The sequence below is a fragment of the Buteo buteo genome, chromosome 14, assembly GCF_964188355.1.
Source record: "Buteo buteo chromosome 14, bButBut1.hap1.1, whole genome shotgun sequence".
NCBI lineage: Eukaryota > Metazoa > Chordata > Aves > Accipitriformes > Accipitridae > Buteo > Buteo buteo.
In genome coordinates, this window is record NC_134184.1 from 4,145,267 (window position 1) to 4,173,006 (window position 27,740).

The 27,740-nt window shown below is 39.5% G+C and overlaps 1 protein-coding gene across 5 annotated transcripts in view; it reads right to left on the reverse strand.

Annotated features, from left to right (window-relative positions):
- The window catches only part of PCCA (propionyl-CoA carboxylase subunit alpha), a 299,411-nt gene that overhangs the window by 36,036 nt on the left and 235,635 nt on the right, over positions 1–27,740 (reverse strand). For all 5 annotated transcript variants that reach the window (XM_075045914.1, XM_075045913.1, XM_075045912.1 and 2 more), the window contains one exon: positions 24,501–24,554. In XM_075045914.1, coding sequence (XP_074902015.1) covers positions 24,501–24,554 — 54 coding nt within the window. The remainder of the gene's footprint in view (positions 1–24,500; positions 24,555–27,740) is intronic.

Consider the following 27,740-nt stretch of genomic DNA (forward strand, 5'->3'; position numbering starts at 1 on the left):
ACTGTAGATCATACATTATGGAACAGAAAAACAGAGTTTGAGACAGCTCAGTATTATGCCTAACATACTTTGTCTTGGAGAAAGACTGTATTTTGCCTACCTGAGGTCCTCCTTACAGGTCATTACAGTATCTTGTTTCTGGAGAACTGTTGTTTGTCCTTGCACTCAGCCATCTCCTCCTTATCCCATTGATCCTCAGTGACAAAAACGTCTTCTTGATAGACAAAATCACGCATAAGGAGAATATTTCTTGTTTCACTGGCTTGAAATTGTCATGACTGGAAATACAGGGTATTTCATGGGGAAGACATTGAAAACAGGGCCAGAGGATGTGTCTCTGAGACATCCCCAGGCATCTTCCTCACCCCCCTCGGCACATTTACATGTTTAGTTTTCTCTTGCCATTTTGTTGGGGGCTGTGTTTCGGATCTCGTCTTGAGGAAGCACTGGATCAAGCCCCATCATTCTTACTACCTACCATTTAACTGGAAAGCAAATGCAGGATACAACAAGAGATACGCTCCTAGAGACAGGGTATTGATGCCTTATTCCGCTAAGCAGTAATTTGTTATCCATGGGATATTCTTTTATCCACTTGTGGAAACTCATGGAAATTTCTGACTTTGATGTGGTCAAGTAAACAGGGTGCACAGCCCTCGGACTCGTCCCAGTAAATCTCCATTCGGAGCAAGCTGCTCTAGTGGCTATGTTCCAGATCTTAAATACCAGATGTGATCTCAGGAAAATGTATTACTGGGGAGGAGCGAATTAAACCCTGATAAAAACTGTCCAGGTTCAATCATCTAAGAGCATGGGTGAAGTGAAGGTACCTCCAGCAGAATTTCCTTGCTTTTACTGCTCAGCTCTCTTCAAAGTCCTGTCACAGTTTTGGCTACAATGGGCTACAAATTGAAGACTGGAACTTTGCAATTCTGTTTCATGATCCTTACCTTAGAGATTGAATGGTTTTGTTTTCAGATCCAGACTGTGCCCCCAAAGATGGGAACTCACAGTGAGGGACAAACATGAGGCTTGGAAGGATGGCAGCAACATAACACTACTCCCTCAAATGATTTGAAATGACTCAGAATTAAAAACAATGGAAGAAAACAAAACAGTACCTTAGTTCATATGCCCAGAACTAGAAAACCTAAGATGTAATTATTTGGGAAACACCCAAGCCTTTTCCTTTAAGCCTTGAGTCATTTCTTTACTCGATGGAACAGAAATACAAAGCACAACATTTAGCAGAAACAAAACAATACAGAAATACCAAAATGGATACAGAACAGGTCAGAAGAACTTCAAACAGGAATGGGGTTTGTTATAGCTAATCATGACACTGAGGACAGATCAAATGACCTCCCAATGTATGTTGTACTCTATGAAACTCTAACAATGCTTGAAAAAAAGTATGTGGTGGGGGAAGATGGAAGTGAAGAATTTATTTTAGATGCCTTTCTTAGCAACTTCTATTTTTACACGATCTGATCTGTCGCCTTTGCTCATCCCCCAAAATAATACCGACACCCTTCTTCCCCTACCAAAGTCACCCCTCCAAGTTCCACAATGAGTTCCATTGATTTTTGAGACATATTGTCAACTACCTAATAATTTAACTGGTGGCACGGCTCTTTCGGTTGAAGCTTCAGTTTCCCAAACAAAAGCTAACCACCTGAGACCACAGAGGACAGGATATGAGCTACTTATAGCAACACTGGACCAGTGAACAAGAATAGCAGGAAAGCTGCTTATTTTATTTTTTTTTTTCTCCAGCAAAGGCCTTTGAAGTAAACTATTTATTAAACATTATAATACTCGAAACAAAAATCTTTGAAGGCAGGTTATCCTCCTCTGCACCATGTCCCGTTGTGAATGAATTGCTTCCTTTTCCTTTTTGGATTTTTTTCACTTGTGAAACTGACACTCAAATTGTTCTCTTAAGCTACTTGGGTGAGCCCTCGCCTTTGCCGAGAGGAATAATCCATCCATCAACAAAGAGATCATTAAAAATATTTATAACTCAAACTACTTCAATATCACCGCACTGTAAGCAGCCACCCTGTTCATCAGGCAGTGTTATATAAATACAATAAATAAGTCCATTGTGCACAGAAAAATAGTATCGATTAATAAGTAATGATGCAGCCAGATCATTTGAAACAGAAACAAGCGGTCTAACAGCAAGACTTAATTTTTCACTTTTTTAATTAAAAAAAAGTAAATTCTCCCCACTAACACTGTTACTGATGAGTACACATGGGTTTTCTTTGTTCTTCTGATTAAAACATTTGTCTCTCTCCCTCTCTGTTGTTGAAAGAACTCATTTTTCTCTATAGTATCACCAAGATCATTGGCAGTTTCAAAACCACACTTAGAGAATTGCCTTTTCAAATACACTTATTTGAGCTGCAGAGACAGAACTGTCACACATTATCCTGCATTTGCATCTTTGAAAATGTGGCACTGATGTGCAGTGAAGAAGGGGATTGCTCTGAAACAATCACTCAGAACCATCTGAGCCTGAGAAATTCTCTGGCCAAAGCCTGGGAAATAATCAGAAGTGAACTGAAACTCCCACTGGGCCACCATGCATGCCTGCATAGTAAAGATGACACTGGCAAGCTACAGACAAATTCACATTAAAAAAGGTCTTGATAATCCTCCACTGAGAGAAATAACCTATTCCAAGTGAGAGACAGTGGAGAAACCTAAACTATTGACATCCTGTTTTCTGAAAGATGGAAGAATTTGCAACTTCCACTGATTTGCATGGAAGTAATAGTGATCTACCACCTCTGAAAATCTAATCACAAGAATATGACTCAGAGTTCCTCAGTATTTTCTTAACGAAGGAGCAGACCCAGCCTTATTCACACAAAATAAGGCACCCTTCACCAAGTAGGCACATTTTCTCCATTTGTTCTGCCTTCTGCTTTCAGGTGCAACCTGGCACGTATACAAGTGATGATCAAGCACTAAGAATTTTGAATCATTTTCTTCCCCATCTCTGAAACATTTGTCCATCTGACAATATATTTCCATTATGTATTATATTTTTGCATTTTACCTTCCACAAACATCTATGAGCAATTTTTAAAACATGTATAAGGAGTTTGGGAGGGGGGGGTGGGGGGTAATCAAAGCAAAGCTCTCCTTACACAAAAAAAATGTAGAGCTAGCCTCCAATAAAATGCTTTTTTGGGTATGGAAGTATTCTAGATGCCTCCTACTTGATGTCTGTCACTGCTAACTAGCCTTAATTTATCTGCACTATGTATAAATGTAATAGATTTATACTAGTGAGCAAGTAACTCACTTAGTATTCCCACCAGGCTAAGCTGAAATTCGGTAGACTTACTCAACTCCACGGCACTGACTTTTGACGAACAAAGAATCCATCCTTTAACCATTTTTCTTGCTACTGGAGGGCATCAACATGCCTGTAGCCATGTTATTGTCTCCAATAGCATGGACCAATATCCAGAAGGACATAGTGTCAAGAAGCTGGATAAATGACACACACTTGTAAAATTTGTACCAGTGGCAATCACTAAGTTCCGGAGAACTTGGAGGAGGATTCTCTCTGGTGGGAAAAAACAGTGTAAGCTCATAATTTGCTGGAGATTTTACAGGCTTTTAACGGAACTGAAGTGCAGACAGGGCTCTGAAAATAAACCGTTATAAATGAAGAAAGATTCCTTGGGCATTCATAATTCTATTACTTACAAACCCTTATTCACATGCAAATTACTGGGAAAAGCAGTACATAAACTGGAGGGTGTGTCCTATTTTCCTCTGACTAATTGAGCTCACTCAAATAGGGTTTGAGTAGGAAACAAAAACTATAATATAATGACCATACCTAAATGATGGATCAAGATAAAAATGTCTATACAGATCTCAGCTCATAAAAGCAGTCAGTATTTTAAGTGCTCTTTAAGTACATTTAAAGTGCTTTCAAGGATAAGGACACGTCAAATCACACACTTTAGCACTTTCATAAGGGCCTTAAACGTGTCAGCAGCCTCTAGTTCTTTCTACCAGCTCTAAGGTGTAGTTGACAGTCTGGAGTCACTCTTCCGAATGGACAACTTCAGTGGTTCCATTCCCAATTCTTTTAAAAAGGCTAGTAAGTTATTTGGAGAAATTGCTGATTTATTTTGAGCGATGCCAGGAACAGCGATAAGATTAAAACTCTTCAGTTCCTCTGTCAAATTGCTTCGCTTCACAATTCAGTAAGACCATGAGCCAAAGGGAGAAGGAGATGGCTGTAGGCTGTTAACTACCCCAGGACTCTTCCTAGCTGAAGATTTTTCAGCAGTTTCCCTTCACATCTCCAAGTAGAATTGGATCTCATTCATGAATTCCCCCATAACATGCCCCATTTGTTCCAACTGTTTAAATCTGAGCCTGAATTTCAGAGTCAACTCACCCTCTGGCAACACAGGCACAAAGTGAATAAGGAACTTGCAGGGTAAAATGAAAAAATTAATAAAAGTTTTCCATGATTTCTCCAAGATCATTCAATTAAGTTTCACAGCAAATTAATTAAATGTTGTATTTGCATAGCAGATTTCAATATATTTTTCATTTACAACGCTGAATTAACTTTTAAAACTTTTTTTGTGTTTTATTTTTGTTACAGAATAAACAAAAAGGTTTTGGCTACTACTTTAAAAAACACTTTTCCAGCCATGCGTTGAGCTGCCAACAAGAGCTGCAGTTTACTTAGCTCATATATTGTATTCCTCAGCACTGCACATTCTGCACTTCTTCACCACCACAAATAGTGGTATGTGTCCTCACATGTCAAAACTTTAAATAAGTTTTGCTCATCTTTCCGATTTTTTTGCAATCCTCACTGAATCAGCTGCAAAGCCAGTGCATGTTCAATAAGCACGGTCTGGAACGGCGGTGGTGAGGAAGAAGGCATTCAGGGAAAATCAGAGGGCAAACTGGGGACCGGGCAAAGGTAATGTGCAATTAATAAAGTAGCTACTGGAAAAAAGTTTCATTCATACTTTTAGCTTTGTTGGTTAGATCAATCAGAGATACCCTCCTAGTAATGTAAGCAGAATCTGGGCCTCAATATGCATACACCTTTGCAAAATCCTTTCAAGTGTATGAAAAAGAGCTTTGAAAGAAAGGCAAAACCAGCTCATTACATCATTTTCAGACACTGTTTATATCAGCTAGTGCCATCTCCAAGATTCATAATAGCATGATTTTATTAATTCTCATAAAGCCTGATTTTGCATTCAGGCAGTCAACATGATTTTAAGTGCCAATATCTCAACCTGAAAGTCAGCAAAATATAAAATAACATCAGTAGAATATTAAAATCTCCCACTGAGATAAATAGAAATAAGAAGGTTCAGACAGAGCCAAATAGATTAGTGCTTGCTTCCTACTCATTATGTGCTTTCAGCTAGCACAGTACAGTTTTATAATTTGATGGAAAAAAATTATACTTTTTAGCTATTTTCCAGACTGACTTTCTAAGGCTGCTCCTCCCTTTAAAAATGGCATATTATTATTACCCATAAAACAAAACCATGCCTACACAACAAGCTCAGTTCAATGATGTCCATGTTGCTGTGATATATATTCTTTTCTCAAAACAAGTCTTGGGAGGAACACCGAAACCCGGGGGGGGGGGGGGAAAAAGTGGGGGGAGGGAAGGGGAAATTGTTCTTTGACATCCTCCTTACTTCAGAACTCATTTGTAGTTCAGAACGGAGTCAAATGTCGTATCAGCAATTAAACTTTGACTTCTGCTAGAGCAATATTAATGTAGAGCGAGTCCCAGAGCAGCATTGCCCAGCCCTGCGCTTGGGGTTAGCTCCAGTGCTAAACAGCACGTTGCTGACCGACACAGGAAATCCCTCTCCTGTTCCTTGAGTTGAACTGAAGGGCTGGCATAAAGAAAACGTCCAAAGTATTAACAGCAACAAAAAATACAGGCTCGGAGCCAGATTTCAAAGGCATTTAGGTGCCTAACTTGCATTAATTTTAGTGGGACTAAGTTGCCTCTGAAAATCTGGCCTTCAGTCTTCACTTTTCTTAAGCCACTCCAGATCCTGCGGCTCTGTCAGGATGTAGAAGCAATTACATTTCACAACTTTGAATCCAACAATATATTTTGGAAATCATTCAAAGTACAGTGCTTTTTTAACATGAATTTTCCTTGTCCAATAAAATACACTGGAATTTTATATACTTGGTATTTGCAGGTCTCACTCCTTTTTATTTAGATTGAGGCCAGAAGCTAGTAGTACGTTGAAACCGCTAACATCCAAATAAACTCTGCTTTCTTCCTTTAGGTGGGAGAAGTGTTTAATGGATACCAGTGCTTTGACAAATACTTTATAAAGAGTAAAATATACGATTTCAGCTTTACTGAACACTAATGTAATTGCTCCTGAACAAAACCATTGCCTAAAGAATGCTAATCCCAGAAGAAATAATGTAGGTGTTATAGTGCGTATAAAAATCAGAAATTAGCATTTGAGGTGTCCATTCCCATACAACTCCAAAATGAACTCAGCCAAACAAATACCAGCTAGGCTTGTAAAGGAATCCAGTGTAATGAAACACATCGAAAATGAGAAAACCAAATCCTCATTTTGATTCACAAGGCAGATGTGCACACACTTGAGCTAACAAAGTCGATCTGAGAATATTTTAATAAAAATAAACACGGGTAGCTGTAATACCTAAACACAGGTAGCTGTAATATCTGTTAATGCCAGGCCATTTCATGAGATGATGCTCACACTGCACTGACAGATCATGCTCCGTCGCCTCTTCAGAGCAGAAACTGCAAGCCCTCTCCTCACCCGTGACTGGTTTTGCCCCTTGCACTGGTTCCAGCTCCCCAACATCAAGGTACAGGGATGGAGCTTGTAAAAAGGTCTCAGACAAAACTTTATCCCCCTTCCCCACTGAAGCTGCAGCAGGGAACAGGCGAAGAACATGGGTGCTGCCTTCCGCACCCCAACATCATCAGTCGGTCTCATAAAAGAAGCTGTTTTCCTCTGTGGAACTTGCCTCTCCAGTTTATCCCAGTCAGTTGTTTTCCTTTCAGCTTTTAATAACTAGTGATATTATACAAAGAAAACACACTGAAAATATATCTATTAGCTCTTTAAACACTCCTTTTTCCCCAACAGAAGAGGGTCTGTGGTCTAGTGCATTAACCTCCTTCATGGTACAATGCACGTTGCCTCTCACAGGGAAGAGCAGAAATCTTGCTGTCTCCCAAGAGCACACTACTTTCTCTCCGACCCTACAAGGCAGTATCCTTCTCTTCCCCAATAGAGTTTCTTCCTCGCTGGCCCCTCAGACCTCCTTCTAGCTGGCTCACACACTTCTGAAAATCACTCCTTAAGAGAATAACCCACCTCCCTTTAAGCACCTGCTTGAGTAATTTCAGGAAATTTGTTCCTGACTCAGGCTAATCCTTCCTGGCTAGTCATCTTCCCTTTCCTTCCCAACTCACTATTATCCTTTAATTGTTGATTTGATCCCTCATGTCCCAAGTCATCAGGACTGCTTCCCTACTCCTGTGCTGGACTGGTTCAGCAGGAATCCCTAAGATGGTTAACACCTGGTCAGCCCCATGTCAGTTTATGAGGAAACCTCATTTCAACTAGAAACGGAAGGCAGCAGTTTTGGCATAGTGATGACAAGGTTTTACTCTTTTTTTAATACCGTACCCTAACAGTTAATGAGGGTTTTTACTCCTTTGCCCTGGTTTAACCTTAGACATGAAACCTGTTGGGGGATGAAACTAAAAAAAAGTAAAGTAGCTGCATTTTCTTTCATCTTTCTTCTGGAACTCAAACAAAACTACCGCTGATGAACGGCCATTTGTAGCACAGATGTTAATGCAATGCTAAATGAGACAAAAATCACCAATGCAGTTTGCAAGCCTCCCTGTGATGTACAGTCATCAGGCAACACAGAGACCAGCACTAACGTAAACTGGCTTTGCATATGCAACTAATACATGTTTCATTATTAATTTCAATGTTCTTATCACACACAGTTGGGTTAATTGAATGTAACAATGATCACATTCCTCCAACCTGTACCAAAAATATAAACGGTCTTTAAAGCCTACTCTAGCAACATACAAAGGAAACACTCGAGATGCTTTCACAGATAATTTTACAATCTGTACCTGCAAGGTGAAGTACCTGTTACTGGCAGAACGTATGGAGAGGCCGTCCAGCATATTAAAAAGAACAGTTTAAGCCATCATTTGGCTCAATTCACAACACATTCCAGGAACCCCATAAACAAAGACAACATGTGCAATGTTAACTTTCTCTTTTATGCTGACAGCTTTTTTCTCCCATATAATGACCTTCCTGCACAGTGTGTGTTACCATAAAAAGAAACAGAGCCCAGTAAAATTAGAGGAACTGCTTAATATCAAAACGTTTTATCTGAGGAAGACACCACCGCCAGTGTAAATATAAAAAGCACAAGAATTAAAAAGTATTTGTTTTGCTGTCTCTTCTTTAAGTTTAGATTGTTCAAACAAACCTAGCTAGAGTTTTCAGTTACTCTGCACTAGACAGTCCACCCAAAGGCTGAAACAGTACTCCAGAGTATGTGAACTTGGCTCCAATTTCAGACAATTTTCATCTTCTTTTTTCGACAAAGAGAAAAGTATTTGAATGCTTTGCCTGTAGCCAAGAATTTGGATATGAAAGACACACCAGTAAACAAGTCACCAAAATGGGCCACCACTACACAGACTGTAGTGCATGCTTGTTTTTAAAAAAAAAAAACAAAACTTCTCTGGCCCAAAGGACACTGTTTTATTTTACAAGCAGAATGCTAATGTGAAATTTTAGTTAGAGATTATCTCTCTCATCTAAGTACAAAAGAAAAGCTACATGCATTTTTGATAGACAGAGCCTAAGTTTGCTATTTTGTTTGTACAAAGAAAAGTAAAAAGGAAGATAAAACAAGAACCTCACAGCTAGCTGGCTTGGTAAAATGCTGCACCAAACTGAATTACTTTTTTGCCGTTTTATTTGAACTACTACAGACAGCCAACAACCCTTATTCATAGCATTTGTCTTTCTATCAGCATTCCCAGAACGAAAACTGAAACTTTAAAAACATCACTGCTTTGTACCAAACGCACACTAGCTTCCACCATGGCAACTACCCCACAAACCTCAGGCAAGGCTAATCCCAGTTCCCTAGGTCTATTATCTTTTATATCAGGGAGGCGTTCAAAACCACTATGGCTGCCTGGCAGCTAAGGCAGATACTGTCCTCGCCCAAAAGAGTTTTAATTTTATCCTCGACCATTTGGCGAAAATACATTTCCGAAAATCAGAGAACACTCCAGGCAAAAGCTCGCACCGGCGCCAGTACGGAGCTTCTTGCTCCGCAAAGTGGCATATATGAGAACTGAGCAATAGCTGGGCGATGCCAGGGAGACTTCACTGAACACGCCAGTAAAGTCTCCCTAAGCCGGCCAGAAACCCAAGGGAAGGAAATGAGAGTGATTATATACAGCTGAGCAAGCACAGTACAGAGACTCCTAAATCAGTGATATGGTGTTCGCTGCTGGTGTTCTGTGGTAAAAATGTTTACCATCTGTGTTACTCTCTCTTTGTTATGGACACTAATGGAGCCTTCAAACATAAAAGCATGGGGGTGGGGAACAAAAACACAATTAAGCCAAAGTACTTGAAAATCACTTTTAGCTGTATATTACATAAGGAAATCCTGACACTAAATGAAAAATGGATCGAAACCTAAACAGAGCAGTTTCAGGCTAAGCTCAGGAGGGCTGCACAGAGCTGGGTTACTCTGCCCTGGAGGTCTAGTTCTGAGCTATCAGGCACAGACAAATCCTTTAGGTGCTGAGAAGTGGCTCGATTTTGGACACGAGAGAGCGAGGTATACTCCAATAGCTGCTAGGCCTTTCAGGCCCATTCTTACACTGAGCATGCCTGCGGCAGTGAGTTTCCTAGGAAGCAGCTGCATTTGTATAAAGCTTTTCTGCAGGGGAACTTCTCCGCTGCTCATCCCCTGCTGCTGAGAAGCCACGATGGCCTGGAGAGCATGACAGTCTGTAGCAAAGCCAAAAACTAATATACGCCATTCAGTTTGCAGTCGGTGCATAAAACCAAGCATCTGACTCGCTTGTGCTAGACATCTCACACTGCCGTACATGAAAATGGGTGGAAATCACAGCCTGACTTCCATCTCAGACGTTTTTTACTCTGCTCATCAAAATTTATGTAAGGGAAAGGAGTTCCAACGACCTAATATCTCCACTACAACCTCAAGTAGTTGCCTCACTGTGTCTTTTCACAGTCCCTTCCTCCCTCACTACCCAGCACGACACTGCAGGGCATCTATGGTAACAGGAGTCCACCCTGCTTCCTTCAAGCCCAAGGAAGAGAGCTTGGCTCAGGCTCCCCTACTTCCAACTCCACACCACTAGCTATCGGGGTGCCTATTCTCCAACCCCAGCACATCCAAATTCTTTGGCAGCCAGTGCCCTATTTCAACCAAGTTGTCAGTAATTTGAGGCTAACTACTGAATTCAGCAAGTGCACACACAGCGCAGCCTCACCACAATGTAAGATCATCAGTCAGCAAGAATAAAGCTTTTTCAGATGAGACGTTTCAGGTAAGTTGTTCAATCATTCATGTTACTGATGCCGGTTCAAATGTAATTCTAGCAGAACAGGAGTGGACTTCATGAACCACAAACCAAGCCAGGAAGAAGAAAATCAGAAGTGGAATAGCAGTTTGTTTTCTCTACAGCTGGAGGGGCCCACCAGCAGCCTCAGAATGCTGGAAATAGTTTTGGAACCAATTGGTGCCACCTGGAACATGACCAAAACTGAAACACCACACTGGTTTGAAAAATGCTTCGAGAGCTGGCACAAAGTTGGAGACCTTCCCCAGAGCAGACAGACACCTGAAAATAATACAGCTGAATCAGTCCCAGGCTCAAAAGTCACCACTGCTAATGCACGGTCTCAGCAGATGAACCACTGAGGGTGGATCATTCAGTGACGAGCTCATGAAAAATGCCTCCTGAATTCCAGGGGACTCATGACTTTTGGTTCCTATGCCTCTCAACAAGTACTCTAGGATTAGAGTTAAAAGAAAAGGGAGAAGGGTAAGACATTGTTTGCCACAAGTAGAGCTGTTTCTGGAGTGCAGCAAATAACAATGTAGGGAAACCTGCTTAGAAATGAGCCAGCAATCATAATCCTAATAATAAAGGAAAACTCCATAACCAATAGAGCAAAGAACAAACCACCGACCCTTCAGATCATGGAGGGAAATTAATCAGACAGCTTTGATACCATTTTCCTACTTAACTTCCCAGTGAACCCTCATGTTATTAAGGCATGCACCTAAGATTCTCAAAGTCACACACTTCTCCTTCTAATAATTTATCTACCATCTCAAAGAAAAGTGGCGAACTTACACACATCGACAAAAAACATGCATTTACTTTTTAACGTTTAACAATGACATGATTATAAAGTGTTTACTGGGCGGGCAGGTGGGGGAAGTCCTCTGTTTTGTACACAGATTCCCTTTGCTTGACACTTTGTCTCTGATGCTCTGTTTCCTGTGTACCCTACGGATGTTTCTATTAAAATCTTTATTCCTTCACGACACTAATGGTACACAGAGCGTTCAATTCATCTCTGGTGATAATCTCTTCTTAACCTTCTCTACAGCTTCCATCATCGCCTTCTAGATGGGTTTTGACAGGTTAAGAGGCATCAGCCTGCCAAAGCTCTCTACTCATCTTAAAACCTCTACAACACCACCAGTGCATTCTGCTACGTGCCTATGACTCCACCGCAAGCATTCAGACTTTTTCGGATTAGAAGTGGAGCTTCTGACCTCTCCTCAACTGGGTACTTCTCAGTGCAGTCATACAAGCTCTGGTAAAGAACGATTATTCCCTTTTACACTCAGCATTACTGCAGACCTGGAATTGCTTGTCCTGATTTTCGCCATCTATATTATTTTTGTCTCACTGCCCTGTAAAGCCTTCAGGGACACCCAAGAATTTGCAAAATCACTGAATACACTGTCAAGATGTGGAGTTTGTAAAGATACTCAAAAGCCAACTGGATGCAGCCCTGATGAGCCTGCTCTAATTGACCCTGCTTTGAAGGGGCGGGGGGTCGCTTCCAACCTTAAATATTCTATGACTATGACAGTCTTCTCTGGCCTCTCCAAGAGTGTGAGCGTGTCTGAACAGTTACTTCACATGCAACATTGCATTTCAATTTGGCTATTTAAGATAAATTAGGAAACAGTAACATTCTGGGTTTTCATCTTGCCTGCAGCGTGGCGAAAAACATTTTAAGGGTGGAGAAACTCACTGCCTCTCTCGCACCTTGGGATGCTTCCTAACTTCTTGAAAGCATCTTCTGCTTTACAGGAAACTTGAGTCCAGTTTGCGCCTTGTCAAAGCCACCGCTTGATGCCATAAACAAGGATATTTCCATTATCACATACTCCTTTTCTAAGTCAATGTGTCAAAACCAGCCTGTGGGACAGATACCTTTCAGAATGTAGCTGTGATCTTCTTGATGCAGTGTCCTGATCTGGCTTAGGTACAGCAACCACATTGGGTTGTTCTGCTTGCTGAGTATTTGTTAAATGTTAACAGTGGGCTTGGAACTTACAAGGCTAAGGGAGGGCTTCCCTGCAGCTCTTTTATAACTATAAGATGAACCTAGGGAGAAAAAAACAAAATAACACAAAACGCTCACAAAAAAACAAGGAACGCCCGAAGACTTGTAACAGAACACTAATGTAAGTATTTTAAAACTCAAACATCTTTGTTTTTCCTCATATGAAGACTGACATCAAAGAAAGCAGTGAGAGTTGGTTCTGAGGGCATGTGAGGAGAAATTGCTCTGAAGTGGGGAGGAGGAGGAGGTAGCAGTGGAAACACAGGACATCACCACAGCTTTCCTACCCACAGGGCTTTTTGGCCTCGATGGAATATTCCCGCGTCCCGCTCAGCGCCGCCGTGTCATACGCGCTGAAGCTCTTTGGCACAGGGGCGGTTTGTTTTCACTGTCCTTACAATAGCGCGGGCCTTTCCTTTTCATCCGCATCACCCTGACCTCCCTTTTCTCCCTCCCTCCCCCCAATCAAACAATTATCATCAGATGCAGGAAGAACCTTGTTGTGGTTCTGCCGCTCATAACACGATTTGCTATGCGAATACTTCCTGCGCACCCTGCCAACATGGCACCTCTCCAAGACATAAGACTGGTGTTTGGGAGATGGTCACACAAGCGTGATACTTCCTACTACAACTGCTCTGCCCTTCACCTTCCTCCGCCTTGCTATGGGCAAGGGCTATAAATATCAAATGGCATGAATGAAGTGAAGATGGAGGCTGCCTGTTCGTACCAGTATGAGCATTTGCAGCAGTGTGGACTGCTGTCCTTCAGATCAGCAGGGATGCACAAGACCTTTGTTAAAACGTTGGTAAAATAATTTTCAACGTACTTTACAGAGAAGAGAATTTACATGAAACTTTAGTTTCCTAAGAAGTTAAATAAACTGTCTTTTTCTGTGTGGTAAATTCACCTGATATTTGCGCAGAGCCTTATATGAACACTGGGGGAAATTTGCAGAGCTTCAAAATATCAACTGAAGGCTAATACAAGATTTTACATGCAATGAATAAACTGGACCCAGACACTGTAAGATACACAGCTGGGACAAAGGGGAGACTTTTGTCTTTACAAGAGTCCCTGGTGTTCCCTGTCTGTAATACTTATGTGTTAACTCCAGTAGCTGTATGACTTGCTGATGCACAGCAATTTTTCTATAGTTTATTCTTATCCTCACGCTTCTCCTAAATGCTACTTACAGAAAAACATAAAGGTTAATGTCAGATTAATAGTAATACCTCTCTTCTTGACCCATGTGTCTTTCTAGCAAAAAGACAAGCATGTCTAAAAAAACCCTGACACGGGAAATGCACAAGAGAAGCAATCTGAGAAAAGATGGAGAAGATAAGTATGGCAGAAAAATCAAAGAAAGGATGACTAGAAAGAAGAAGTGAAATATCAGGAGAAAAGATTTGACACAGCATACGACAAAGTAATATAAGGCTTTGGTGATGAAGACAGGAGGACTGAACTTCAAGTATAAGGCAATAAATTCTATCAAAAGAGACAACACAGCAGCAGATCATTTTAAAGACAGCATGGTTGAACACGTATTTTGGAGTCCATGAAAGGCATCCAGAAAGAGGAACTGAAACCAGTTTTAGTTGAGACAAATGCACAGGCAAGGGTTTCAGTTGTGGGAACAAAAAAGTATGGAAGGCAAGTAAAAGCCAACTGAGCGCATGATGACAGCACTTAAGGGCCCCACACTGGCTTCCTACCTGCTTCAAAGCACCGTGCAGCGTGTTAAGTTTGACCTCTGACATGGTCTGAGAGTCGGCCTTTCCCTCAGCGATGGTCCTAGCTGTAGAGATATTTGAGCTCACAGACAGCCAAAATGCAGTGAAACGGAAAAGTCAAAAAATTAAGAGTTATTTCATCTGTTGGTGAACTTAGTTACATATCCTACTGTTTACTCATCTTTTGTCACGTATTCCGGTGCTTTAACAATGGGAAAACAAAATTCATTAAGGTAATTTACAGGAATCTCTTTATCTGCACTTAGGATATAACCCACAATAATTATGAGCAGTGTGTGGCAATATTTTCACTATTTAGGAGAGGAAGTGAAAAATACCAAACACATCTAAAATTGCATAAGGGATTTGTGCAGACAGAAGGTAATTACACAAAGTGGACTTTGGCCAAGACTCTCAGAATATGAAGCGGTCTCAGAACCGTGTGGAAATTACCATGGGATCTTTAATGATAACTGGGCTAAATCTTCGTTTAAATTGTCCTAAAAAAGATGCCTTCTCTAACAGCACCTTGTCCCTTTGCTACACAGATTGACAGCACCATCGTACTCCAAAATTAGATGGCATGTCCAAAACTACAGCACAGAAGTGGAAAACCAAAAGCAAATAAAGAAAAAAAACCCCAAAGCACAGTCATTTAAAAAACAGACCAGGAGTAGACATCTCAAGTGTTTCAGATGCACAGAATTACTTGCTTCCCCCTCTGTCTAATTTATTTCAGATTAGTAAGAGATCCCTTATTTTAGGTCAGTGCTATGACAATAGAAGTATGCCAACGTAACCTTCATTTTATTAATTAGCATTTAACAAGAAGTTTGTCCTCCTCTAGAAATATTTCCCTCCATAAGGAAGAATAACCTTGAACAGAAGAGAAAACTAAGCCAAGGAGAGGAGAAAAATGAAACTGAAGCTCCCGATATATTTATATGCCTTTAAAATATATTTATTTACATACCCTTAAAATGTAAATAAAATAGAACTGAGTAAAAAATGACTTCATCTCCCAGAAGCAAGCACAGCACTGTATCTGTATTCATAACTACTCCGGGGAAAACCAACCACAAAGAAAGTCCCTCTTTTACACATGCTTCCTACCATGGACCATGTGCTCATGCAACTCATTGTTTATCTAGTCTGGAAACAAAAATGCCACGAAAAAGCAATCACAAGGCAGATGGCTGGTTTCACTAATCTGACCCTATTTCTTCCAAGTAAATCTAGTCTACAATAGTGATGCCCCAAATAATCCACCATTCCTATAATACTTAGATTTGCATATTTAGGTTAGAAATGCCCAGCATTGCTGGATTAAGATTTTCCCCCAGTAAAACAATGCTTTGTCATAAATTCTACTCCAGGGACCATGCCGATTCTAAACCAGACGTGTCCACACACTGAAGTGGAAGCACGTTTGCAAAACATTCTTACCAACGCTCACCTCTATAGCTGAAACGCGTTTGGAAGTTTCCTTTTACTCACTTAAACGCGACCGTAAAGAGTGACAAACGCAAAGATTCTCTCTGTACCCGCCCCCATGATAACAGATGACAAGATGCAGCACAAGCTTCATCTCTTGCTAATTAAACGAATCAATTAAGAGACTATTGTTGCAACTGTGTAACTGCTGTTCTATAGTGGCAATAACAACCCCACGGGGAGGTCTTTTACTACATTAAAATGCTGTCCTCCACAACTCCATTTGATATTATTAGAAACAGTTATTTGCGTCTTGCTGTCATATTAGTAGCAAAGGCAAATTATGGAAATATGCAGACCAGAATGGTCCCAGTATGAGATCAGGTTTGGTTTTCAGCCTCCAAGGGAACAATTGCTGAAATTCCAAAGTTCCCTAAAGTTCTTTAATGGAACTGATAAATCTATCAGCACAGCATCCATTTAGATTCTAGGTAAGGGTCACATATTTGCATACTTTCCTGCTAAGCTGATACAATTCAACTAGATAAATTATCATATTAAGTTTACCCTCCTGAGTTAAACTGATGGAGTTCAAAATTGTTTTCGATGGTTGTCATTAATCGCTGTTACATCCTAAATGCTCACTTTGAAATCTAATTGTGCTGGTGTACCAAGGGTCATATTAATAGCATTTTTAATGTTAAATCTTTGTAAAACATGTTTATTTTACTGATATTACCACTGAAGCCTAGAAGACTAATGAGAAACAAAGTATATTTATTATCAATAAAAACTTCATTTAAAATTTACATTCAGAGACTTAAATTAGCTTTACTAACTTCATCATGCCTTTGTTTCATTAAGGTTCCTGGTTAAGCTTTAAAGCCATGTAAATTAATACCTGCTAAACAGTTCTTGGGTATATGCCAAAGTTGCAGCCATCAAAAAGCTGTTTAAAAACGTGGGCTACACATATGTTTATTACTTGGCAGTAGACATCATCTTCAGAAGAAAACACTAGATCTTCACTATGAGGTAACAGTCTTGATACAGTTTAAAAAAGCCCCAACAATACTTCTTCAGCCAAACAAAGCAACTAATAATTATTTCAACATTGGTGAATCTTAGTCTACCGAAGGAAATCACTTGAGTTACCATTGGGTAACCTGTCCACTTGTGTTCCAAGAAGTAACAGGCTAACCAAGCAAGTTCAGTCCTTGTCCTTAAAGCATTACTGAGCTCAACAAGAAAGAAACCTGTCAAATGAAGTATGGAAAATTAGAAATCCTTATTTTTCCGATTGCTTATTCCCAAGGGATAAAGGACATAATTTATTACAAGCAAAGACTACTACACAACAGATAGCACACGCACTACAAAATCCACCAACATTAAGGACGTTCACGGGAATTCTGACCTGCTTATGATGTCACCACACATTTTTTTCTCTGCAAATTAAAACTTTCATTGAAAACAGAAGAAAAGGCCAAGATTAAAAATGAAAAAAATAAAAAGGAAAACATTCAAATCTAAATGTAATAGCCTATTTCCAGTTTGGTTTTGTAAGAAAGCAAGGCTTGCAATCCAGATTTCTGCCTCTCATTCCCCATCCCCAACTCATTCCATCCAATTATCCCATTTGCACCCACAGACACTGTTTTAACCCGCTGATCAATTTCAACAAAATCTGAAGAAAAGGTAGGTAAGTCCAACTACCTATAAGTATCGTAGGAACCATAACTGTGTTTCTACAAATATTCTGAAGAGCACTGGCTATGTTAAGGAAACAAGAGACCTAAACCCATACTCCAGCTGAGGGAAATTTGGCAGCAGCCAGTGGGCCAGCCAGCACGTTCACACTGGCCACCCAACACGCACATATGGAGCTTCAGCTTCACCTTGGCACCACCACCTCTTGCTCAAGGAGGTCTCAGGCAAAGACTACAAGAAGTTGTTCTGTGGGAACTTGTGGCACTTCTGGTTTCTTTTAAGTCACAGAAGCAAAATTCAGAAAGAACTCCGAGCGCTTTCTTATTTCTTTTTCCAAAGGAATCCTGAGCAAGATTCCCAAAATAATCTAACTGATTTTAGGACATGGCTTTTGGGAATACCAGTATTTCTAGATCTTTCAGGAGCTTTTCAGTTTGCCCCCAATGGACAGCTTTAATATCTTCACTATACCTTCTGCTTTAAAAGATATAAATATATAACAGAACTGAAATGAGAACAGCCTATGTAACTGTGTGACTGCGCCCGATCATCCACGTCAGGTGAGCTGGAACAATTCTCACTGCCAAGTCCTAATGATGGGCCGAAGTATCACTACTTTCACAAGTGAAGTCCTTGGTGCATGAATTATCCTCTTCCTGCAGAATAATGCAGCAGCTTGTAGCCAGTCTCTGGATTCTCACCGCCCATGTTCAAAAGGGACTTGCAGAAGTTAATGCTTCCAGAAGCAACTGCCCATTTTTCCCAGTGACACATCATGCACTACTGAAATGCCACTGACAAGAGCTCTACTACTAGAAACACTGTGGTTCACAGTGCCTCTGAAACTGGGTGAAAAGAAAAAAATCTATACAGCAGTAGAATTCCCTTTAGATCAGCAGGAACCCTAATCTTAAGGCTTGTGAAAAGGAAGAGTAAAAAAAAACATTTAAAAAAGAAGACACTATATTGCAAAATAAACACCTACTGGACTATATTTATTTTCTTGTGGTTAATACTCTACATATTCCAATAAATACAACCTTTGTAACCTCTGCAGGTTTTCAACCAATGTTTGAAATTCTGCATAAATCGTCAGTATCTAGTTTCAGAAGTGCCACATGCAGAAAGAAAAGCAGAAAGAAAGAAAACCTGTTAAGAACTGCAATGATTTGTAAGGGTGAAAGAAGCAGGTTGTTAAACATTTGTCATTGTGAGCTAAATCAGACTCATACAGTCAAAGCTTCCATCTTTATTTGCTATTTAATTGGTCTTTGTAAGAATGCAGGGAGAAAGAAAAAAGGAGGAGGAAGCTGTCTGGAAGCTGATGAGATTATATACAGACTGAAAAGTTCCAGGACAATTTGTAAGCCTCAATAATGGACAGAAAGTTGGAAGTTCGTTGTTGAAGCAAAAGCAGACAAGTCACGGCAGGAAGGAGCAGAAAGAGAAATCAGCAGTGAGAAGTAAAGTTCGTATACTGACCTGTAGCTTCTAGGATTACCTTAGATACATAAATGATGAATATGCAATAAGCCAGGAAGAAAAGGCAAAGATTTTGAGGAATGCCTCTATGTAAAGCTCTCCATTTCTGACCAACTTCATAAACAACATACATAAGTAATAACCCTGACTATGTATGAAACATCCTTTTGCCAATCTATCTGGAAGTAGCTACAGAACAATCAAAAAGTCATTAATATTGAGTGATCACTATTGTACGAGAACGTATGCCAACTATGCTAAAAAGCATGGCCAGGGCTTGACAGAGACTAGTTTTCCTAAATCCAGTGTTCTCAACCTGGAGTTTGCAGATGTGGTCATGGCAGTGGGTCTCTGGACTACTTTAAATGGGTCTGCAAAAAGGCTGAAGAACAGCAAGCGTAGCATTAACAAGGCTAATAGCAAACATAAGAGAGCATAAGCCTCCATAGCAAAACTTCAAATGTTTTGGAAATCAAAGGTGCCAAAAGCACTCCATCAGGGATGAGACTGAAGCAATGGCAAAACCTCCAGTGAGAAAGCTGAACCAAGAAAATTATGTCATGAAACTCGGAAGCACCTAAAGATGGCTTGATTCTTAGGTCAGAGCAATTCCACTCTGTTCCACGTGGGTTCCTGTATTGTGTTCACCACTGAAGGAACATTGTCAAGTAATACACTGAGCAACATGACTAATATCTGTCACATGTATGTTCTTTCATCCTTCCCCAGGGGAAAGAAGTAACTGTTTTCCTCTATATCGCTGCTCTGATGTTAGAGAACAGAAGATCAAAGAAATGGCATGAATAATGAGCAGAGGATAGTGAAATTTTCCACTGTGGCTGGGGACTCTTCACTGTCTGGGACTGTTTCTTTTGAGGAAAGTGTTCCACTGAGCCAGCAGAGCATCGCTGTCAAGCAGGGCCTGCAGCCCAACGCTGACAATGACGTTACAGATGCAGCGGAGCCAGGCTACTCACTAGCTGAGCAGACAATATTTCTTTATCCAAAATTCTACACAGAGGCCATTACGCACAGTCTAGAATAAGTTTAATGCTTCCATAATAATCTGTAGTTCTCTATATACTTGTAGCTTTCTTAGTGCTAAAGGCTGTCTGCCCAGACATATTTCATTGCTCAAGTCCTGCTGACAGAGGCGTGAATAACCAGCAAATGATTGGGACCATCAGCAGGCCAACAGAAAACATTCCTCTCACGTAAGAGAACAGAAGGTGGAACGAAGAGACAAGAGACATGACAGAAACTGGAGGCTAACTAGAAAGAGAGAAATGAAGGGTGGACTTTGGTCCTCTGAAAAGACTGCTCAAACATACAGGCTTTTGAACTGCAGAGGCTGAAGCAGAAGCTCTGTGTTTAGATCTTAGTATTTTTCTATAGATCTTTATGTTTCAATTTCATATAGATCTTTATGTCTAGAGAACAAGTCTTATGAGGAGCGGCTGAGGGAACTGGGGTTGTTTAGCCTGGAGAAAAGGAGGCTGAGGGGAGACCTTGTCAGTCTCTTCTCTCAAGTACAAGTGAAGGGATGAGAGAAAACTGCCTCAAGTTGCACCAGGGGAGGTTTAGATTGGATATTAGGAAAAATTTCTTCACCAAAAGGGTTGTCAAGTACTGGAACAGGCTGCCCAGGGAAGCGGTTGAGTCATCATCCCTGGAGGTATTTAAAAGACGTGTAGATGTGGTGCTTAAGGACATTGTTTAGTGGTGGACTTGGCAGTGTTAGGTTAACGGTTGGACTCGATGATTTTAAAGGTCTTTTCCAACCTAAACAATTCTATGATGTTTGTTACAAACCTATTTCTGTGAGCTGCCTATACACAGAAGACAACCCATAAAGGACTGACTCCTTGTTTTTCCTGCTTTTGGGCATGGTTTTGGACATTAATCTGAAGCATGTATTACCCTGTTTCCTTTTTCTTTGTACAATATGTAGCACAATAAGGTTCCTTGGTGTTACAGTAATGCTATTAATAAATACACTATCTGAATAATTCTAGTGTAAAGCCACAGAATAGAAGGACTCCATCAGCACATGATATCTAGTCATCTTCAGTAGAGAGGAAAAATGAGTAAAAACTCATGTAAAATCTCAATTATGGCAATAACCCATGATCTGTTCTGAAATAATTTAATCAGGACTCAAAATGTTATCATACCAGGAAAATTAAACCAAATCACTGTAGCCTCCTGTTCAACAACTACTTCTTACAGCTAAAAGTTGCTTGCTCCTGAGGCAGAAACACCCTTGCACATCCTCCAATAGCATGAGCAATATCAGATCTGAGACTTATAACCCTCTACCAAAAAACAATTTGGTGAAAATAAGCTATCTAACGCCACTATAATTTGAAGAGAGGAGAAACGCTCAAGCAGCAAAGAATTTCTACTCGTGATCAGAAATAAACAAGAGCATTATTACAAATCCATGTAGACCCCCGAATGATGCTAACAGTGTGCACTGAAAGCTATGATTTCCCTGGGGAAAGCAACATGATTTTTCCTGCTCTCCTCCAAAACAACAGAAATATGCTGCTACACTAACAGAAACATTTGTCCTACTGTCCACGCATTTACCATATGTTATGCAGCAGAATTCATATTAAACTGTTGTCTTTCTGCTGCAATGTAGTTTCCTCTGTCCTTCACCTAGCTAACTGGGACAGCGAGGATGGTTCTAATAGAGGAGCATACCTTTCACTTCTCCTCAGAGTGTCAGCTGGCTTCCCGAAGCAGGGGCTTGTATTTTATCCAAAACCAGTAGCAGAATTGTTTCTACCATCCAATGTCAACAAATCAAGTGAAGCCATTTATCGAAGCTGATGCCCTCCTGACAAGCCAGGGAGCTGTGCTCCTGATCAGCTGGTTCTAAAAATATGTTCTGACGGACAGGTCAGCGGTGTGTACGCTGAGTAGCACCATGCTGCCTGCCACCGCTGAAGTGCCATCAACATTTGCCCCCATCAAAAGTAACACAGAATGCTCAAAGCTATCCCTAATGTTATCTACTATGAAAAAAAGAGCAGAGCAATAATTTCACAAGCTGTTTATTATGTTGATAAAAAATACATTATAATAATAATGAGCAATCAAGTCTTTCTAGCTGCTAAATATTCCTTTCAAACACTTACTATCTTGACTGCACTTCTATTGTTAGCAAAGTTTTAGTGAGAGATACATAATGGTGAGCCCCAAACGTATTTCTAGGACCTTCATTAAGATGATATTCTTTTCTTTGTTTGAACATTTACATTTGTGTATGTGTACACATACACACGCAGCTACACACATGGAGACTGTGTACCTATACGTGAAGGCAATTTGTAGGGGATATCATTGTAAGGAAAATCCACCCTTCCGCCCCATTACCTAAGCCAAGTGTATTAAGTTGAAATCAGAAGAGTACAAGGATGTTAAAGGAGCAAGGGACAAATTAAATACAGGGACTTAGGGGAAAGGAGAAGGACAGTAGGCTAGAGGAACTGATAGGAACAGAGGTGCAGACTCTGGCTTGGATTCTGTGGGAGAACTGGTATCAGAGCAAACCCTGGGAAGCAGACTTCATTACTGCTTCTCTACCCTGTTCACTGAAGTTCTCTCTCTGGGTTTGATCAGCAAGAGTTGTGCATAATTTACATTAAATAAAAAATCATGGACGGAGTACTACAGGCTTTTCTGTCCAGTCCTCTTGAGAATTTTAGTTATAATCATATACTCTAATTTCCCAAAATAACTAGGATCCAATAAGTGCACATGAGCTAGTCAGTAAGATCTGATATATATTACAATCCATTAGCTGTTTCATCATCAATTTTTTAAAGCTTAAAGCACATCAATACTGTACCCTCTTTTGTCGTCTTTTGCTGTCACACAAGGCCCAGCACAAGAGTTCTAGTCTCTAAGTGAGACTCCGGGGCACTTCTAACATATTAATATGAACTGTTTTCATACCCAACTTAACAACAAATTTAATTTTTAATGTCGCTAAATACACACTTAATCAGAATTTTCTCTGCTACAGCACCCACTTACAGGGGATCGATTAAAATCTTTTCAGTATTATCTTATCAAATTGCATTTACATTTATATCTTATCTACTTGGAACAATTATTTTCTTCTCACACAAAGACTATCAGATCAGTCAGCTAGCAGCAATCTCGCATATGCAGGATGCAACTCCAGAGCTGAAGCATCTTTACAAATACAATAATGCAGAACAAAACTTCAATTTTACGACTTATTTGTAACTGCCACTCTGCTTGATATTGAATAAGACAAATAAAATGTATATGCATGTAGAGAGATATGTTTATAGAAGCAAAAAAATATTAGGGGCATTTTTCATCTCTAAAAAACCACATGCAAGTCTACAGGTATTCTTGTTAAGTTTACTCTTACCACGTTATACCTCCCAAAAAATGGCTTCATAGGACTCTTAGAAGAACTAATCACAAGCAAGTAGAATGAAAGCATTATCATACGCAATCTTAATCTACTTTTGTCCAAAACATATAGTGCACAGAGACATTAGGACTAAATTCTAAAGGGAACATTTCATTCCTAGGCTTTTGACTGTTAATGTCACTGAGGGAAACCTGTTGGCAGCAATCAGGACAACTCACTTTAGAGGATACTTCAATTTTATCTCATTTTCAGAACTATTTTTAGGTGCATAAGGAACTTGGAAAAATTCACTGACTGCATTTTAATCATCCAAATCATGGAATTGGAAGCTGCTTCAATCACATATAAGTTTATAAGCATCCATCACCTAACACAAAACTTCAGTTTCTATAGTATACATGACTGCTCCAGATAATAGCAGATGAAAAAAATCTATTTTATTGAGTAAATTCTGTCTAATGGTATAAAATCTGATCAGGATTTAGGCATACTTCTCTCCAGCAAACAAAATCTGGGAGAACTACACGGCTATGACATTTGGTTAGAGTGAGAAAAGGACAGAACACTTTGCATTACTGAATAGTCTTTTCATAAGGTACTGACCCACCTCTGGGATGTGAGGGTACATGGTACAGGTGAAGCAACAGAGGTCAGAAAGTGGAGGTGGTGGGGAAGAGTGGGTTTGATGCTGGCGTGGACCAAACCCGAGTATGTTGCAGTAAGTTTACAAGTCTACAACCAGTTACTCTTAAATCCCTTGTAAATGCAACAGAGGCAGACTTGAATCAATTAACATGTGGAATGCAGATACTGTGCACTGTGCCATGAAAGTTAGCTTCAGAAATTTGCTTCGATTCACCTGTTAAGCTCAGAATATTTACACATAATACTAACCTCCGCAAACACAAGTGTCAAATGTGCTACCAGTGTAATTTGCCTATTTTCTGTTTACATTATATTCTTCTACCAACATAACTCTTGGTAATAGTTATACATGCTTACCACTGTGCCTAGAAACTGAATGCTCGTATCTCCAGAGGCATTCCGAGAAAGCCGCTGAAAAAGAGACATAAAAACTGATTAGAAGTGTCTCTGGAATTTGAAACCATTCCTTTTTCTGTGTCACATCACTGTAAAGTAATGAAAAATAATTGAGTACACAAATTATACATAAAACAGATAAAATAAAACCCTTTCCTTCAACAGCTTCAGTACTAGAAGTCCAATTCATACTTCTGCTCAGATTTTGGGTTTGTTTCAGTCAACTCAATAACATTTATTTTTGAAGAACAATGAAGACAAATATGGCCAAGTACAACACAGAACAACCTTGGACTTGCAGAAAGACAAACTGTCATGAATAATGAGGCTTCTGCCATCTCTAAATGTCTGTGATTCTGTATTCCTGTTACATTTAGTATTATCTTCATTCTCTCCTAATGAGAGACATTTTAATCTCTTTTTAAAATGCAAACCTCCAATGATGTTACTTTGAAAACAGAAGAAAAAAAAATGACCTTATGAAATGTCTGGTCACCTACTGTGGTTCAGGAGTTGATTGAAGTTATTAAGCAGTCTTCAAATATTACATTGTCAGTAAGCCACAAGACAATGCAAAAGACAATATGTTATTGATTTAACACAGTATTGTTCATAATCTAAATATGCAAAATGCATAAAGAATTCTTTCTTCTTGTGAATCATCTCCATCAACATGAAAAGTTTTTTTTCTCCCTTTTTCTTCCTGCTGTTAAATTATGGCACATATAGACCCAAAATCAGGGCCCTAGTCACGGAACAAAGGCCTAATACTTACACAATGCCAGACGTACATACGAGTATAGAAGCACAGATTTGAGAAGGTGAGTATAAATTGCAAACAAAGAGCTGCATGGAGATCTTCAGCATTTTAAAGACAAGGTATCCTAGGAATAGGGCTGCAAATTATTTTGAGAGATCTTCTGGTCTAGTACCCCCAGCAGAGTCAAAACACACCTGTGTCACTCCCAAACAATGTGTCTAACCCATTCTTAAAGTCTTTCAATTGCAGAGATTTCACAGTCTCCCTAAGCAATTTATCCCAGTGTTCAGCATTCTTATCATTAGGAAGTTTCTTCCTAATATCTGACTAAAATAACCCTTACTGCAACCGCAGCACATTAATTATCCTCTTTTTCATCACAGACAAGAAACACACATTACGCCCTTTCTTTTTACAGCTACCTACGGGTATGTGAAGAGCCATTATCACAGCTCCCTTTAGTCTTGTCTTCTCTAGACTGAGAAAGTGCTATACAACAATAGCTAGATATCCCCCAAAACAATTTTAATAGCAATAAATTAAATCCTGGTCCCTTTTCAATAATGGCGCATGTTCCTCAGCTACGCTTTATGAAGTAATAATTACTGCGGCCCGAACATGCTTATTTTTTGACTTAACAGGTCACACACTGACACTGCAATCTGTACAATCATATGAAAACAAAGGATGATGTGCCAAAGCCTGACATATTTCAACAATAATGATTAATGGAATGGAAAATATGGGAAATAAAATTTCATACAAAACCTGACGTTTACTTTTATAAAGGAAACAGGAATATACACTTTTCCCACAGTCTAGGATAAACACAATCAGGTTTTGGAAACCACAAAGAAGAACAAAGTACCGGCTGCCTACAATGAATGAACCGCATGCCAAAACAAACAAGTCCCAACCACTTGATAAGCTGTCAGAAAATGGCAAGCCGAAAAAAATTAAAGGATTTAATTTCTTTTTTTCCTGGAATGCCCTCCACCCTCGTTAGAGTTCTGTCACTTATTGTGCTACCCTTTTGTGCGCTTTCAAGGGTCATTAGAGACCTTTTCATGTCCTAATAAAAATTCCATTTTTTTGGCTAATCTCCCCGTCACACAGAAAAACACAACCTAAAAAACAAAACAAAACAAAAAAAAGAAAAATAGAGCCCTTTTGTCATTTTCTTTAAAGGCTTTCAAAGTAAAGCCAGGTATCTTGACAACTTGACTTATTTTTCACAACTGAAAACCAAATCATTAAAGTATTTCCTCACACAGAGCCTCTTTACTCACAGCTAAATAAGCTAGCACAGCAATAACTAAGCCCTTTCAAAAATAATTTAATAACGCCAAATATATACATGTATCAAGAAGGCACCTTCTAAAGCCACAGTCTCAAGACAAGACAAAGATATAAGCAGCCGCCTTCCTGCTCTGACGCTGTTGAAGTGCCCTGGTACCACACTATAGTAAATCCTCACTGCTACTGTTTGCTGTGCCCAAAATACAAAGCATTACATTCAGTTGTCTGTAGCATTAAGAGTCAGTTAAAGCACTAAAATCCATCTCTTGAATTAACTGGCAGTGAGGGGAAAAAAAAAAAAATAATAATGGGGAAGGTGAGGAAAATAGTTAACAAACAGAGGAGAAAAAGAAATTTCCCTTCTGGGTATATTTCAAAAAAACAAAAACAAGAAAGAAAGGTAGAGAAATTCTCCAAGTCACAAAACATATGTTACATCAAGACCAAAAAGAGAACTGCCAGGCTTTTGAGAACCATGTTACAAAAGAAGTCAGCACATTATCATAATTAATGTTTCAAATTACAGTTGTAAATAAATTTCAGCTGTTAGATGTGATTAGATTTTTTGAAGCATATTGAAAGGAGTTATTTCTGTTCCGCTGGTGGGCTTGTGTTTCTGGGATTTGTAAATGTAATTGAAGTTTTCAAGAAAATGAAAGGACATGGTTAACAATTATTCTTTTATTTTACACCTCTTTAGAAAAAGGACCAGTCTCCAGTTTCTCTTGTAAAGTTAGATATTTACATATTCTATACCTCATAATAGATGGTTTCATATTGCATGTGATAGCAGGAAAGTAATCAAATAGAGGTAGCAAAAAAGAATAGCTAATTATATGCATTGTCATTGTTTTCCTAATAAATTGCAAATTATGTACTAGGAGGTTTACACCAAAAAGCAAGAGAAGTCTACCATTTGAACAAAGACAAAACATCACTGTATATTTACCTGCCAATACAGTAAAATTACATTGTTGGCATCAATTACATGATCTTAGACATAACCAATGCTCTTCTGGTTGATTCAACTGATAGAGCTTCAGACTAACTTTATTAGCATCATTTGAGTTAAAAGTATAGTTTTTCTTCCTTATGAGAAAGTAACAAGATAAATCAAATCTGAAAAAAATATAAATCACAAC